General features: G+C 50.5%; 1 protein-coding gene and 1 pseudogene across 1 annotated transcript; both read left to right on the top strand.

Annotated features, from left to right (window-relative positions):
• The first annotated feature begins 6,342 nt into the window (after nt 1–6,342).
• Nucleotides 6,343–6,716, top strand: LOC123459547 (annotated as a pseudogene).
• A 2,869-nt stretch (nt 6,717–9,585) lies between these two features.
• Slc2a6 (solute carrier family 2 member 6) lies at nt 9,586–17,388 on the top strand. The gene is made up of 10 exons (XM_004653848.2): nt 9,586–9,734; nt 10,229–10,391; nt 11,678–11,884; nt 12,465–12,564; nt 13,031–13,242; nt 13,679–13,831; nt 14,999–15,107; nt 15,427–15,609; nt 15,789–15,934; nt 16,675–17,388. The coding sequence occupies exons 1-10, from the start codon at nt 9,646–9,648 to the stop codon at nt 16,825–16,827; spliced, it is 1,515 nt and encodes a 504-aa protein (XP_004653905.1). The 5' UTR covers nt 9,586–9,645; the 3' UTR covers nt 16,828–17,388.
• The last annotated feature ends 151 nt before the right edge of the window (nt 17,389–17,539 follow it).

Genomic DNA, 17,539 nt, shown 5'->3' with positions numbered 1-17,539 from the left:
ACCTTGCCCAGCCTGTTTTTCTTAGGATCTTCCTTATAAGCTTACACTCCAGCCTGGCCCAGTGTTTCAGTCTTCATCTCATGGGAAAGCTGAGGCGCCTCACACTTTCTCTCAATAAATAGTCATCCGTAGAGATCAAATCCAGTGTTCTCCTTTGCTTTTCTCTTATACTTTCCTTACAGGGCCCACTCTGGCTTCATGGCCAGGTGCCATAGAACCACTGCTTTCAATCTCACATTCACATACAATCAGAGTTTAAAATAGTTGTTCCCTGGTTATTCCCACTAAATTCCTGCTTTATCTAAATTGGACCAGCCTCACCTTGGAAACCCCTCAAGGTTTAAGTATAGTTCCATTTTCCTGGCAAATCAGAGGCCAGTGCCATCTCAGAATCCCTAGGGGGCTTTGGATGCAACCTCCTGCAGGGGATAAGCCCACACTGGCTTCTGTCTGCCTATATTGGGGGAATTTACCCAGTCGGACATCCATGGTAATCTCTTGTCTTGCCTCACCTAGGGGGAGCTCTGGTCTAGGGCGTCACAGACCTCTTCTGGTCTCCTGTATGGAGACCCCAGTAACACTTTGGGGGTGCACACTACTCTGTTCCACAGACCGCAGGCAGGCTGCAAGACCAAGGAGCAGCAGCCCCTGTGACCAATGTTGGCACTGTGGCAATATCTCACTGGGACCTCCAGAAATGTTGCAGGAAATGTCTGGGAGACAAGAGACGAGCTAGCAGCCAAGTCAGGCGAAGGAGAGGAGGTTTATTCATGTCAGCAGACTGAAGCCTGGATCTGTCCATAATGGCATCAGCCATGAGCTCAAGTTTGCTAGGGATTTTAAAGTACATGGGGCTGAGCATGCATGGGTTACAATAGTGCATACATGACAGTTGAGCAAGCAGGTTACAGAAGATTACAAAAAAGCAACAATTTGGCAAACTAAGTTCACAATAAGGTATACATGGTAGCTAAAGTTAAACCTGCAATAAACTGTGAGGGGGGCTGAAGAATAATAGACTTCGCTGTAAACTGGAGGGAACTAAAGAGTTAATAACTATCCCTAAGACCAGCAAGCAATAAAGAAACTTCAGAAGCATGGTCTTGACAGACCTGTCCACTCCCAAATGATAAACTAAAATTCCCTTAGCTCAGAAAACCTTGAGGGAACAGAAAACAATTTTTGTTAAAAATACTTATTCTGAGTAAAGACACAAATAATTTTAGCTCCTAATCTACTTCCTTGGACACATAGATGGTCAAGCCTGTTTTGCTTAGGGTCCTCTTCATAAGCTTGCACCCCAGCCTGGCTCAGTGCTTCAGCCTCCATCCCTCAGGAAAGCTGCTGCCCCTTGCTGTTTTCTCTAAATAAACAGTCTACCTGTAGAGATCAAAGTCTGGTGTTCTCTTTTGCTTTTCTCTTACACTTTCCTTACAAGGGCAAGGGCAATAAACGGCAAGGGAGGAGGAAAACCTCTCTGGCCATCCCCCTTCATTCATTTCTTATCTCATCCTGAGGAACTCTGCACCAATACCTACTTTCAGTAACTTTCCATGCCCCTATGCATAGAACTCTGTTGGCTAGAGATGGAAGTCTTTCCTGGCTATCCAGCCCAGCTGGAGGGACAGAATTGGAAAATACAGACTGTCAGTCACTAGTTTTGGTATTAGACTTGAACTGCAGAGGTTTGATGGTTATTGAGTTTGCATTGTTCCAGTCTCTCCTTACTATGCTTTATAGCAGTTGGAAATGTTTACTCTGTGCCTTTTTATGTCAAAATGAAGGGTGGTATAGAATTAGGGTGACTGGACCCCTGAAGGTAAAAAGGGCAGGAAAGTTTGTACTTGCCAGAAATTCAAGATGATCTGACTTCTTCTCTTTTGCCTAGCTCTGTAGAACTGTTTTTCCACAAACAATCAGGACCCCTTCTAGGAGGAAGGTCTTTCATAGGATTTAAACATTGTGGTTGGTCAAGTTCAGCCCCTGGAACTTGGTTCCAGAGCTAATCTCATCCCAAGACAGCCCCTAGCCCTAACCAACCAGCTGGCCCTCTGGTTTACCTGGGCCAAAAGACAGCCCACTACCCTAAGGTTATAAATACCTTTGCAAGGGGAGAATTTTTCCCTCAGCTGGGCCTGGGATGGCCCAGTCACGAGGGGTTTGGCCTAGGCCCTAGCCCAGTCCCAGTGGGAGGGCCACCTAGCCCTTACTGTCCACATGGATTCTTTATCCCCTCTAGCCACCCCCACACATAGCAGGTGCTTCTTGAACTTACTTTTCTCTTTTCTTTCCATGCTTTTTCCCCCAAACCCTCCATATGGGATCTCTAGCCACATGGGTACCTTTCCTTGGCTCTACTTCCCTCAATAAATATAATAATTATCCTCAGGTTTTTTTTATTCAATTCCTTGACTAAAATTAGAAACAAACCTAGGGGTTGGGGCTCAAGGACTTTCCTGGACCCTTAGCAGCCCATTACAGAAAGTATATAACTGGTTTTGATTTTACTGGACTCACAGCTAGACAGACTATCTTAAAGCTCAGATGAGACTTGGGACTTTAGAACTATCTTAAGTTGGTAAAGACTATGGGGAAGTTTGAATTTGGACTGAATATAATTTACAATATGAAATGATTATGAATCAACTGGGGGCCAGGGGTGGAATGTAGTCATTTGAAAGGATGACCCTACCCCCCAACAGATTCGGGAGTTTTATTCCACCTTGTAACTTGGTGTCACGGGGGAGGATTCTTGGTGTGGGGGAAGATTTGGAGTGGCAGCCTAACGGTGTGCAAAGTGCCTGAGCTTGGCCTGGGGTTCCTGAGGGTGCTTGCTTATGGTGTCGGTTGCTTTTGTCTCTCTGCGTGGACCTGTGAAGGTGGACCAGCGTCTTCTGTCATGATGGAACTTCCTCTGCATCTTTAAGCTTCAATAAATCCCTTTGTCCCATAACTTGTACCTGGTTTGGGAGTTCATCCCAGCAGCCTGAAGCTGTCTGCTACAGGAATCAAACCTAGACCATCAGGCTTTCCAAGGAGGCACCTTTAACCACTTAGCCACAAATCAAGGAATAATTTTAATAGTCATCAGTGTTGAGCAGTTTACTGATTTGGGGTTGAAGTCCTGTTTCAGAGTTCTTTGATAATACCTTTGGTGGTCATGACTGCCCTATCTGGTATATTAGTACCACATAGCTAAACTGTGACATTGTCTGTAGGCCAAGTTAACCTAGCCAGGAGACCAGGATCCACAAATGCCTGTAAATCTGATGTAAAATGCTCCACCTGGCCTGTCAGCCTGGGCCACAGCACGACCCCACCTCTAAAAAAAAAAAAAAAAAAAAAAAATGCTCCACCCAATTCCAGGCTTACCTTGACCAACAGGGATTTTTTTTTTTTTTTTAAAGAGAGAGAGAATGAGAACAACTTTTACTTACTTATTTATTTATTTATTTTGAGAGAGTGAGATAAAGTCAGATAGAGAAACAGAATGGGTGCATCAGGGCCTTCAGCCACTGCAAACAAACTCCAGAAGCAGGCACTACTTTGTGCATCTGGCTTACATGGGTCCTGGGCACTCAAACCTGAGTTCCTTGGCTTTGCAAGCAAGTGCCTTAATCACTAAGCCATCCCTCCAACCCCAATAGGATTTTTAAAAATATTATTTATAGAGATGGCTTAGCAGTTAAAGTGCTTTCTAAATTAAAAAAAAAAGTTAATTTGTTTGTTTATTTGAGAGAGGGAGAGAGAGACAGACACAGAGAGAATAGGCACGCCAGAGTCCTTAGACTTTGCAGACAAGTACCTTAACTGCTAAGCCATCCCTCCAGCCCCAGGGATTTTTTTTTTTTGCATGTATTTATACATGTGGATATGTGTGTAGGTATGTGTGTGCATACATATGTGCATGCACCAAGAGGCCAGAAGACAGCCTTAAGTGTCACCCTCAGGTACACTGTCCATCTCTTTTTAAGACATGGTTTCTCATTGGCTTAAAGTTCACTGATAGGCTAGCTCCAGGAATCCACCTGCCTCCGCCTCTCCGCCACTGGGATTACACCCAGCATTTCCATGGGCACTTGGGATGGAATTCAAGTCCTCATGCTTGCAAGGCAAGTACTTTACTGACTTGGCTTTTTTTTTTTTTCTTGTTTGCTTGTTTTGTTTTATATTTTAAAGTCAGGGTCTAGTCCAGGCCGACCTGGAACTCACTCTATAGCTCCAGGGTGGCCTCAAATTCATGGCACTCCTCCAACTTCCTGAGTGCTGGGATTAAAGGCATGAGCCACCACAGCCAGCTAAAATTTTCATTTATTTACTTGAGAGAATATTAGCGCCCAAGGGTCTCTTGCACTGCTAATGAAACTCCAGATATATGCTCCATTTTGTTCATACAGCTTTACATGGGTGCTCGGGAACTGAACTCAGACCAGCAGACTTTATGGACAAGTGCCTTTGAACCACTGAGTCATTTCTCCAGCTCCCACCACATTTTTTATAGACAGAAAAAGTACCATTGTCTGTCTCTCTCACATATAGTACATGTTTCCTTCCTGTAATGATCCCGAAGGATGGGGAGGAAACCCAAGAAGAGGAGTTGCTTATCTTTGTCACAATGTGTTGGAGGCTCATGGCCACAGGGAAATCTCTCAAGTTCCCCCAGGACTAAGTTGGAACATTATATAAAGTAATGCCTCAAAAACACAAGAATAGATGGCTCTGCAGGTAAGAGAGCTTGCCACACAAGAAGGAATGTCTGAGTTTGATCCCTAGCACCCATGTAAAAAGTCAGGTAGACAGATGTACATGGTGGTGCATGAGTCTGGAGTTTGTTTGCAGGGGCTAGAAGCCCTGTCATGCCTGTTCTCTATCTCCCTAATAAATAAATGAAAATAAAAAAATATTTTTCAAAGCTTTTTAAAATAGTCAAGTATAGCCATGCATGCCTATAGCCCCAGTCCTGAGGGTGGGCGAGACAGGGGAATTGCTGGAGCTTGCTGGTCAGCCAGTCTGACCAAAACTGGCAGCTAAAAGTTCAGTGCTTACCTTAAGAGTGTCACAATCAGTTTTGATTCCCCAGTACCCAGGTAGGCCAGATGCACAAGGTGGTGCATGCGTCTGGAGTTCATTTCCAATAGCTGGAGGCCCTGGAACACCCTTTCTCGCTCTCTCTCTCTCTCTGTGTCATAGATAAATTTTAAAAACCAGAGGACTCTACCATTTGAGGTGTGGTATTCCCTCCTTTAGTCTGGTATAGGAATTGCATTGACCATATCACACTACACTAGGGACACCCAGAAAACATTACATGTATGTAGACACACCCCTTTTGAAAAAAAATGTACCTGGGTTAGGTTAACATGGATGTGACAGGAGACAGAAATACTAAGGAACAAAAGCAAGTGACCTGAGTCATGTGGTCCCAAAAGACAGAAAAAGCTGGGCATGGTGGCACGCGCCTTTAATCCCAGTGCTTGGGGAGGCAGAGGTAGGAGGATCACTGTGAGTTTGAGGCCACCCTGCAACTACATAGTATGTTCCAGGTCAGTCTGGGCTAGAATGAGACCCTACCTTGAAAAAAAAAAGGTAGAAAAGTTGTAGACTGAAAGGATCAAGGAGTTCCATGTTCTTAACTCAAGAGAGGAGAGTATATACCTCAGATAATAGAGAAGGTGGAAGTCAGATCACAACAGGTTAGAGAGATGACTTAGTGGTTAAGATGCCTGCAAAGTCAAAGGACCCAGGTTAGATTCCCCAGTTCCCACTTAAAGCCAGATGCACAAAGTGGCACATGTGTCTGGAGTTCACTGCACAGGCCCTACTGTGTCCATTCTCTGCCTCTTTTTTTAAATTTAAATTATTTATTTATTTATGAGGGAAAGAAAACGGGCATGTCAAGGCCTCTAGCCACTGCAAACAAACTCCAGACACATATGCCACCTTGTGCATCTGGTTTACGTGGGTTTTGGGGAACTGAATCTGGGTTCTTAGGCTTCGCCAGCAAGCATCTTAACCACTAAGCCAACTCTCCACCCCTGTCTCTCTTCTATCTTTCCATGCTTGCAAATAAGTAAAATAAAAATAAAATATTTTTGAAAGGCTTTGAGGGCTGGAGAGATAAGGCTTAATGGTTAAGGTGCTTGCCTACAAAGCCAAAGGAATCATGTTCGATTCCCCAGAACCCACGTAAGTCAGATGCACAAGGTGGCACATGTGCCTGGAGTTCATTTGCAGTATCAAGAGACCCTGGTGTGCCCATTCTTTCTCTCCACCTGCCTCTTGCTCACTCTTACTCTCTCAAATAAATAAATAAAAATAATTTTTTAAAGGCTTTGAGAGGAGATGGCAAGTGAGATTGCCAAGGCTTGGGTCACCCAGCCTGGAAGCGGCACACTTGTGGGAAGATCATGCTCAAGGAGACCCCAGCCACAATCACTTTCAAGGATGACTCCTATCTTGTTTCTCAGGATGCTTTCCTTCAAGTACCAACACATTTTTTGGGTGATACCCAAGAAACCAATAGCCAAATTTCTGTAGCAGAAGATAATGATGAAAGTCTTCTTGGACACTTAATGATTTCTGGCAAGCAATGTGTAGCTGATTTTGGCCGGAGATGGGGTTATCAAACTGGTGAATGAAGGCACTGATGGGGGACAGTGTATCAAGTTCATCTCCATGTTCTTGGAAGCCGGCAGATGAATTGGCCTCCTGGTTAAGATTGTTAGGGATAATTTTACCTACTCTAGGTAATGAATGAGTTTGCATGTTCCAATATGTTAAACGGTACACATATTTTTGCCTGTATTTGGAGAAAAAGAAGAATTTTAAAACCCTATGCCTGGGCTGGAGAGATGGCTTAGCAGTTAAGGCACTAGCCTGCAAAGCCAAAAGGACCCAGGTTTGATTCCCCAGGACCCACGTAAGCCAGATGGACAAGGTGACATGTGCATCTGGAGTTCGTTTGCAATGGCCAAAGGCCCTGGCATACCCATTCTCTCTCTCTCTCTCTCTCTCTCTCTCTCTCTCTCTCTCTCTCTCTCAAATATTTTTAAAAATTTTAAAACTCTATACCTAATAAAAGACAGTGTTGGAGTGTTTTTAAATTTTTATTTTATTTTATTTTATTTTTTTGGGTTTTTGAGGTAGTTGTCTCACTGTAGCTTAGGCTGACCTGGAATCCACTCTGTAGTCTCAGGGTGCCCTTGAACACAGTGATCCTCCTACCTCTGCCTACCAAGTGCTGGGATTAAAGATGTGCACCACCACACCCGGCTTTTTTGTTTGTTTGTTTGTTTAAAGAAAGGCTTTGAAGTGTATACCTTAGGGCTGGGGGGAAGATGGTTCAGCAGTTAAAGACACCTGCAAAGTCTGTTGGCCCAGATTCAATTTCCCAGTACCCATGTAAAACCAGATACAGAAAGTGGAGTTCGTTTGCAATGGCAAGAGGTCCTGGTGTGCTCATTTTCTCTCTTTCCTTTTCCCCTCTCTCAAATAAATTTAAAAAAATATGCTTGTTTTTTAATTGCTTGAGCCTGCTATGGTGGCACACACTTTTAATCCCAGCACTTGGGAGGCAGAGGTAGGAGGATCGCTAAGAGTTTGAAGCCAACCTGGGAGTATGGAGTGAGCTCCAAGTCAGCCTCAGCTAGAGTGAGATCCTACCTTGGGGAAAAAAATGCTTTAAGTGTGTAGTTCAGTAGTAGAGCACTTGCTCAGCAGGCATGAGACCCTTGAGTTCTTCAGTTTCCAACACCAAAGAATAAGAGTAAAAAGCAAATTAATATAACGCCATTTATATGAAGTTTAAGAGCAAGAAGTAGAATATACAATGCAGACCAACACAGAATGGTGGAACTTCGGGAGGAAGGGATGGTTGGGAGGGACATCTCGGGCTGGCAGGTAATCGGCTGCCAGTTTCCTGGCTGGTCACATACACATAGATGTACATTCGTGGAGCTGAGCCTTTAAGAGTTCTGTATCCATTTACAAAGGTGGTCTAAAGGGTGGGGCAATGGTTCAGTGGTTAAACTATGTACTTGCAAAGTCTGCTGGCCTGGGTTCAATTACACACACACTTCTAAAAACTAAAAAGTTGAGCCAGGCATGGTGGTGCACACCTTTTTAATCCCAGCACTCGGGAGGCAGAGGTAGGAGGATCGCCGTGAGTTCAAGACCACCCTGAGAATTCAGAGTGAATGCCAGGCCAGCCTAGACTAGAGTGAAACCCTACCTAAAAAAAAAAAAAAAAGGTGGTCTACCACTGCTAGGAAACCCAATTCCATGCCTATATTCTTAGTGAGAAGAAAATGCTTGAGCTACAATACGAAGTGGGACGACATCAAAAGCACCCTCCTCCTCGTCCCCCCCCCCCAGAGACAGGAAGGTCAGACTGTGAGAGATGGGTGGTTTCCCATCTCTTGGTCCAATCTCACTGTGTCTCTATTATAGTAACAGGGAACTGAAACTTCTAAAACATGCTTTACTATCTTAATAGCTAAAATTTGGAAGTGCTCTAAACGTCTAACAACAATGCATCAGTTTATAAATGTGGGTGGTGGTCTGCCCTTCCCCTGGGTGTTGGTGCACCCAGCCAGAGAATGGGAAGCCAGGAACGGGAAGTGAGTCTACCCCATCGATGACCCCCGACTGTGACAGAGTATAAAGGGAAGAGTTAGTCATCGTAATTGTTCCCCACCCCTGGGCTTCCAGGGAAGTTTCAGTTTCATTTTTCTTATTTTTATATTTTATACTATTACTTGTATAGTTTCAACTAATCCAATTTATTTCAACAATCAGCAACTCCCAGGGGCTGGAGATATTAGTATACCTCAGAGGTGGGTATATACTTGCTGGAGATGGGGCTCAGTTGGCAGCACGCTTGCCTAGTGTACACACAGCACAGGATTCAATGCTCAGCATTGCATAAACCAGGTGTCTGTAATCCCAGCAAGAAGGTCAAACAGTCAAGCTATATGGCCAGTCTGAGGCCAGCCTGGGTTACATGAAGACAAGCAAATAAATCCAGAGCAGAGATCTGGGTTAGCTCCTAACAGCCTCGTTTGAACCCGATCTTCCTCCTCCTGCCTTCACCTTACCTCACACACCCACCAGCTGCCTAGGAAGTTAAACGTAATTCACTTGGTCATCCAAGGGGGAAGGGGGAGCCAGGGGCATAGGTACACGACGTGGCAGGAGTAACCCTAGAGTAATAATGCCCTGGGAGACAAAACTTCCCTGTGTGACCTTGGTGAGTCGCTTCGCCTCTCTGGGCTGGTCCTCTCGGTAGCTCTGAATAACCCGTAAGAGCGGGACCTGGCGCGGCGGGGTCGGGGACACAGGGGACCGGGCTGAGCTTGAGGCCCCACCAGTCGCGAGTCCTAACCTAGGGAGCGGGTTTCCCCCGCACCACCCACCGCCTAAGGGCACACGCGGCGGGCCACACCCCGGAGCCGAACCCGCATCCTGCATCCGCGAGGCGTACGGCCGCCCCATTGGCCAGCGCAGCTCTGCAGGGCCGCCCCGCAGCCAATCGCGGCAAAGGGGCGGAGCCTAGCGGGTGCCTGCCGTACGCTGGGCGTTCGGGCGGATGCCCCAGTGCTGCTGCCGCGTCCAGCTGGTTGGTACCTGGGCGTCCTCGCGCCGGCCATGCAGGAACCCCTGCTGGGAGCCGAGGGCCTGGACTATGACACCTTCCCCGAGGCGCCCGCGTCGCCGGAAGAGAGAACGCGGGCCGGGTGAGAATGGCACGGGCGTGTGGGTGCACAGGGTGGGGGCGCGCTGGGATGGATGGCTGGCACGCTATAGCGCTGGGTCTCCTCTGACCTTCCGGTCAGTGGCCACCAGAAACCATCTGGATCCCACCTGCTGCATATTTGTCCATCCTGTTTTAGGAGCTGCTTCCTGTTAGAGGGGACCACCCGAGGGGGTACCAATCCAGCCTCCAAATGTGGCTGGCAGGGAGCCTGGGAGACTGACGCGAAGAGAGGGGTGAGGGGTTTTCCTAAGGTCACACAGCCAGCTTTTAGCAGCTGCAGAGCTGAGGTTAGAATCCACAACTGCCCTCCTGGAGAACGGGGCTGTGGCCTGGGAATTTCCCAAAAGCGGTACCAGCTTTCCCCATACCGTCTGCTGAACTGGTCAGCCATGTGCCTCAGGGAAGTCTGGGAAGCCAGAATACCGTGAGGAAACCTGACCCCGTTCCTTTTGTCCCATTCTTGTTCCTCACCAGGGCCCTACAGAACAAAAAGGTATTTCTGGCCACCTTTGCGGCCGTGCTGGGCAATTTCAGCTTTGGGTACGCGCTGGTCTACACGTCACCTGTCATTCCTGTCCTGAAGAACTCCTCCACACCAGAGCTGCACCTGAATGAAATCCAGGCCTCATGGTTTGGGGTAAGGCCTGTGCTCCAAGCTTAAAGGGGGTTTGGCTCCCCCAGGGAATGCCCTCCAGAGTCAGGGACCCCTTTCCCTCTTCTACTCCTGGTTGCTGGTGTATGGGTGAAGGGAGAGGGCCATGTGACTTACTATATAATGCCATGATGAGAAGACATGGGGAGGGGCCAGTGGGTGGCTGTCCCTGGTCTCTTCCCAGTGGGAAGGAGGGTTACCCAAGCCCCAAACCAAAGCCAGGCTACCACAGCAGAGCTGACACCCATCTCTTTGCTTTGGGGGCATAGGCACCAATTGGCAGAGTGGCCAGGAGCCTGCTGGGGAAGGACAATGTAGATAAATAGAGAAAAGGACCTCCAAGAGTCTACAACTCCATGATGGTAGAATTACACTGTCAGTAACTTCTGGGTTAGAATTATAAGTTCTCTGGGCCTCCTGAGCACTTTGAATGGGCCATGTAAATCCTGGCACTTTATGGAAAAGCTATTTGCTTCTGCAGCCAACCCTGTGCTCTCCCCATAACTGAAGAAACTGAGGCTCGGCCAAGCCATATGCCTCAGTCCTACAGGCAGGGTAATAGAGTCCAGGTGAGCTGCCACTTCAGCAGGGACTCCAAGAACTGCCCCAAATCTTAAAGTCCCGGAGCCTTCAAGTCCCAGAGTTCTCCTAGATGAGAATTCAAGACACTTTAGACCAAGTACAATGGCATTTACGTGTCATGCCAACACTTGGGAGGTTGAGACAGGATGCTCACAAGTTCAAAACCAGCTCAGGCTCCAGAAAAAAATAACTTGACATTAATTTTTTTTAAGTTGAGTTGGGTGGCTCATGTCTATAATCCTGGCACTCAGAAGGCTTAAGAGGGTCGCTGTGGGTTTGAGGCTAGCCTAGGCTACAGAGTGAGCTCCAGGTCGGCATAGCTGGGTGTGTTGGTGCACACCTTTAATCTCAGCACTCGAGAGGCTGAGATAGGAGGATCACTATGAGTTCAAGGCCAGCCTGGGCTAGAGTAGAATCCTACCTCAAAAAAAAACAAAGACAACAACAACAACAAAAAAAAAAACCCTACATAAGCAAGCAGGACAGTAGCTGTCCCCCCCCCCCCACACACACACACACTAACAGCTGTCCACATGCTGTTTGGGGGACAGAACTCTGGGGACAAGAGTCTCACTGCCAGTGCCATGGTGGGCCTGGCTTTTGGATCAGCTGTGGGTGGGAAACTGTCACTGGGTTCAGATGGGGTTGAAGGCGCTCAAGGCTGACATATCTGCCTGTACCCCATGCAGTCGGTGTTCACGTTGGGTGCTGCAGCCGGGGGCCTCAGTGCCATGGTCCTCAATGACCTTCTGGGCCGGAAGCTCAGCATCATGTTCTCGGCTATACCTTCAGCTACTGGCTACGCACTCATGGCCAGTGCTTACGGCCTCTGGATGCTGCTCCTGGGGAGGACACTAACAGGCTTTGCTGGGGGACTCACTGCTGCCTGCATTCCGGTAAGATGGGGATGGCCACCCTGTCTTGAGTGCTGTGTTGTGCTGGGTTTCCCCTGACAAGAAGCATCTGGACACAGTGAGAACGTATGTTGTCCCCTGTGGCTGCCCAAGGAACCTCAGCTCACTTCAAAGTCCCCATGTCCGCTTCCTACATTGTGTTGACTTCACCTAGAAGTATTGCTTAACTAGAGAAAATCTGCATTGAGCAAGGGGTGTGAAGGGAAGTCCTTTTCTGCCTGGTCTCCCCAGGACTTGCTTATCTCATGCAGTGTGTTCCATGCACCCCCTCAGCTACTTGAACCCAGGGAGGAGATAAGGGTCACTGGAGGGGGGGCAGGAACAGAAACACCTGGTCAGCCCCCCAGGTCTGGGTGCCCTAGACCACATTGATTCCCAGCTAAACATTCCCTCTGTCAAAACTCAGTGCTTCTGTGTGCTTCCCAGTTAGGGGAATGTGAGGCCAGAGAGCCTGTAGTGAGCTGTGATTGGAACGGGACCCCTTTCACACCCTATCAGTCCCAGGAACTTGCATTCTCACTGAAGCCCTCCGGGTGTGTGTGGGGGGGCTTGTGCCTTGCAGGTTTATGTGTCAGAGATTTCACCCCCTGGTGTTCGTGGGGCCCTGGGGGCTACACCACAGCTCATGGCCGTGTTCGGATCCCTGTCCCTCTACGCCCTTGGCAAGTATTGTCTTGTACCCCAGGTTCTAGGGAATGCTGGGGTCTGCTGAGGAATGGAACCACCCCTGAAGGAGCCCAGGAACAGGAGGCAGAACGACACTTGGCGCAACCCTGCCGTGTCCATCCATACAATTTCCTGCCCTCTCTGGGCAGTGAGGCCTCTCCTACAGCAGCAGTCTTGGACAATCTTCCCATGGCAGAGGACTGGACAGTCCATGTAGGAGCTTGCCTGTTTGGGTCAAGGGTGGGGCCCCCAGGCTTAACATGCCTAACCCTCCTCCATCATACTGAGACTCTCTGGGCTTCCCTCCAGTGGTAGGGGCCAGGCCATCTCTGCAGCTCCTCTCTGCCTCCACTGCAGAGACCCAAGCATTCAGAGGCCTCCTCTAAGAGTTTAAGGTGGGGGAGCAGGTGAAGTTGTCCTAAGGCTCTAGCGGCTTGCTCACACGCCTTTCTTCTCCCTTAGGCCTCCTGCTGCCCTGGCGCTGGCTGGCTGTGGCTGGAGAGGGGCCTGTGCTCATCATGGTCCTGCTGCTCAGCTTCATGCCCAACTCACCTCGCTTCCTGCTCTCACGGGGCAGGGACGAGGAGGCGCTACAGGCATTGACCTGGCTACGCCCAGCCTACGCTGATGTCCACTGGGAATTCGAGCAGATCCAGGACAGCGTGCGGAGACAGGTGTGGTGGGGGCCTGGGTGAGGTGGGGCTGGCTGACCCAGACCTCTCTGGCCATGGGTTGCTTTTCTTGAAACAAGAGTGGTTTAGCCGGGCGTGGTGGCACACGCCTTTAATCTCAGCACTCGGGAGGCAGAGGTAGGAGGATCACTGTGTGTTCAAGGCCACCCTGAGACTACATAGTGAACTCCAGGTCAGCCTGGACCAAAGTGAGACTCTACCTCAAACAAACAAAGTGTGGTTGGCTGCTGCTAATTCTGGAACCTGGCATGAGACTATGGGCGGGGGGGGGGGGGTTGGTTCATTGGGAGATCCTGGGGAGCCTCCATTGCTGGGAGGAGCTAGGAAGGGGGTCTCTCCCAGCATCCTAAGTTCCAGGACAGGATAACCAAGACTGGAGATCCTGGCATAGCCCCTTAGCTACAGAGTTGTGTTCCAGAGCAGCCAAATGTCATGGGCTGAGGCCCGGGACCCCCGCATGTACCGGCCCATCATCATCGCCGTGCTGATGCGTTTCCTGCAGCAGCTAACGGGTATCACGCCCATCCTCGTGTACCTGCAGACCATCTTCGACAGCACATCCGTGCTGCTGGTGAGAACCTGCCCTGGTGTGGTGCGTGCTGCCAGGTCTCCTGAGGTTGGCCAGGGAGCACACAGGCCCAGACAGAGGGTGCCAATCCCAAACCCCAAGTCCTGCTCTGGCTGGAGGCCAGGCCTCCAAGGTCCAATCCTAGATGTTGTGTGAATCAGAAGCAGAGTTTTCACGTAAAGCTTAAGTGTTGTAAAATCACGCAGAACAGGGCTGGAGAGATGGCTTAATGGTTAAGGCGCTTGCCTGTGTAGCCTAAGGACTCATGTTCTACTCTACAGATCCCACAGTAGCCAGACACACAAAGGTGAGGCAAGTGCAAAGTTGCACATGCCCACTAGGTGGTGCAAGTGTCTGTAGTGTGATTTCAGTGGCTGAGGCCCCATGTCAATTTGCTCTCTCTCCCAAAAAAAAAAAAATTAATTATATGAAGTAACAAGTGAAAACAATTTAACAGAAACACAGACCTCTTGGGACCATGCCCTTGGGCTCACCATCTCTGGGAACCGGGCTTTGAACTTTGACAATGTGAACAGCAAAGTTCTGCCTTCTCCATGCCAGCTGGGCCTCATAGACAAGTGCCTGGTGCATGGCACCCATGAGGCTTCAGGACTCTTAAAAGTTAAGAGCAGGGCTGGAGAGATGGCTTAGCAGTTAAGGTGCATGCCTGCAAAACCTAAGGACCCTGGTTCAGTTCTCCCCGTCCCATGTAAGCCAGGTGCACATGGTGGCACATGTGTCCGGAGCTCGTTTGCAGTAGCTAGAGGCCCTCGCACATCCATTCTCTTTCTCCTTCTCCCTCTCTCTCTAATAAATAAAAATTTTTTAAAAAGTTAAGAGTGGCTTAGCGGTTAAGCGCTTGCCTGTGATGCCTAAGGACCCCGGTTCGAGGCTCGGTTCCCCAGGTCCCACATTAGCCAGATGCGCAAGGGGGCGCACGCGTCTGGAGTTCATTTGCAGAGGCTGGAGGCCCTGGCGCGCCCATTCTCTCTCCCTCTCTCTATCTGTCTTTCTCTCTGTGTCTGTTGCTCTCAAATTAAAAAAAAAAAAAGAGTGGCAACCCTGGCTTCCAGCCTGAGTGCCCTGTGATGTGCTGGGGTTCAGATGGAACGTGGAGGTGGAACAGGAGTGCCAGCTGGGTCCCTGAGCGCTGGTACCCCTGCTCCACAGCCCTCCCAGCATGACGCGGCCATCGTGGGGGCTGTGCGGCTCCTGTCTGTGCTGATTGCCGCAGTAACCATGGACCTGGCCGGCCGCAAGGTTCTACTCTACGTCTCAGGTGAGCAGTCCCCATTCCTCGTCCTAATGAGTGCTACTGTGTGCACTGTGACCTCTGGGTCACCCCCCCCCCAGGCTTCCCCAGCACGTGGCCCAGGGCTGGTGTGACTCGGTCTGCCACAGCTCCATGAGGGAAGGGACCCACTGATTCAGCACAGAGGTGTGGCATGAGCCCAGGCCAAAGAAGCCCCTAACTTGTCATTTTGTGGGGCTGGGGGAGGAGTTCTCTGGCACAGGCCAGCCATGCCATTAGGCAAGGGTGCTGTGGAAGAGCTTTAGCTCAGAGGGCCCTGGCCCTGAGGGCCACCATGTGTCCACAGCTTCCACCATGTTCGTTGCCAACCTGACGCTGGGGCTGTACATCCACTTTGACGCGAGGCCTCTGACCCACAACAGCACGGTGGGCCTGGAGACCGCGAGCTTGGGGCCCACAGACCCCCCAGCCGCACACTTCAGCTACATCACCCTGGTGCCCCTGCTGGCCACCATGCTCTTCATCATGGGTAAGGAGGGTACCCTGGAGGAGGGGGCGTCTTGGGGAGCAGGGGACTTACCACCATCCTAGTTTGTCTGTGAGGAAGGGGGCTGGAGGGAATGACCTCCCTGCAGCCCAGGAGAGACAAACAGGGTGGCCCTGAGTGTCCCCGGGGCCTGAACCCACTCACACCCCTCTTCTGAGCAGGCTACGCCATGGGCTGGGGGCCCATCACCTGGCTCCTCATGTCTGAGGTCCTGCCTCTGCGTGCCCGTGGTGTGGCCTCAGGACTCTGTGTGCTGGCCAGCTGGCTCACTGCCTTCGTCCTCACCTACTACTTCCTGGGGGTGGTGGTGAGTGCTTAGCCCTGGGACCCCAGATGCCCCAGGCCCGCTTCAGCCAGCAAGAACCCCTCAATTAGGTGGGCTCCCGTCAGTGACCCTGGGAGGTGAACACATGCCCTTTTGCAGAGGCTAAGAATGGCCAATTGACAACATAGCCAGGGCCCTTCATTACAAGAAACAGGGACTGTTCTGGGGAGTTAGGTTCCCGTGTCCCTCCATGCCAGGGGAGGGGGCAGCTCAGATCTCTGCCAGAAACCCAGAGCACAGTGATCATCTCTTATCCCTCCAGGCAGTGGGCCCCTCCATGCTCAACTGCTCATAGCATAGTGAAGACCCTCCTACATCCATCTGGCTTCCAAGCCCCTCAAGCTAACAGGCCCCAAAACACTTGAATCCCAGCGCCATTCCAGTTAAGCAGGGGAATCCAGTAGGAGCAGTACGGGCCAGTGTCCCCTTGTCTACTCTGCTGTGGGGGGGGGACTGGCCAGACACACACACTGCCCATCAGGCTCTGCAGGCAATTTGCAGCTGATAGAGGTGTGCCTTGCCAAGAGGAGCTTCGAGATAGGATCACCCACAGCTAGCAGCTAGAAAGGCTGAGGGCAGCCCAGGAGCAGTGGGGAATCCCTAGGTCTTGAAGCAGGGCAGTGGCCAGCTGAAGGCCCCACTGGCTGGGCCCATGAAGGTCATGGGAGGGTGAAGGCTAAGTTTCTCCTGGTGACCGACCCCTCCCCTGCTCCCCACTGCAGAAAGTCTTCGGGCTCCAGGTGCCTTTCTTCTTCTTTGCGGCCATCTGCCTGCTGAGCCTGCTCTTCACTGGCTGTTGTGTGCCTGAAACTAAGGGCCGCTCACTGGAGCAAATCGAGGCCTTCTTCCACACGGGGAGGAGAGCCCGACATTAACGAGGCCTGCCTGGGAGGGGCCGAGTCACCAGAAGGGCAGCCCGGGCCTTTGCCACAAATCCACAACTGTGACCAGGAACAGAAGTGTCCTCGCCATCATCCAGCGCGTAGGAGCAGCCGGAGTGTTTGTGCCGCAGGCCAGCAGCCTACGGTGCTGCACACACCACGGCCAGCCAGGACTCGCCTCGCGGGGAGCAGGTGACCTGGGCCCCAGGGACAGTTTTGCCAAGGGACGCCAGGCCTGTTTCCCCACTGATGTGCAAGGGACACTCCTCATGGCGGGCTGTGGAGGACAGAGAACAGGGTTGGAGGTGGAAAGTGGCCCTGCACAGGACAGCATGGTGTCATCCTGCTCTGATCACTGGAGTGGGGAGAGCAGGGGCCTATATTCCTAAGGGTCTGGATACCCTGAGGAACTTTTTAGACTTCCAAAGGTCAGGGCATAGGGCCCAATGCAGCCACTTCCTCCTACTCCAGCCCAACCTTGGGAACAGTTCCAGTCTGCAAACCGTTCACTATTCATAAAAATAAAGAAGTTGGGCCTGCAGCCCTAGGGAGGAAGGAGGAGTGGGATCTACTCCAGGGGAAGCCTCTGTCCCCGGTGGCAAGGCTAGCAGGGTCGTCTGGATTTATCCATGGGGAAGCAGAGAAAGGAAAGGTAGCCACTGTGGGGTTGACTGCCAGCCCGCCTTCCAAGGGCAGGCCATGCCCC

Source organism: Jaculus jaculus, chromosome 1 (assembly GCF_020740685.1).
Source record: "Jaculus jaculus isolate mJacJac1 chromosome 1, mJacJac1.mat.Y.cur, whole genome shotgun sequence".
Taxonomy (NCBI): domain Eukaryota; kingdom Metazoa; phylum Chordata; class Mammalia; order Rodentia; family Dipodidae; genus Jaculus; species Jaculus jaculus.
This window is presented reverse-complemented; position numbering and strand designations above follow the sequence as displayed.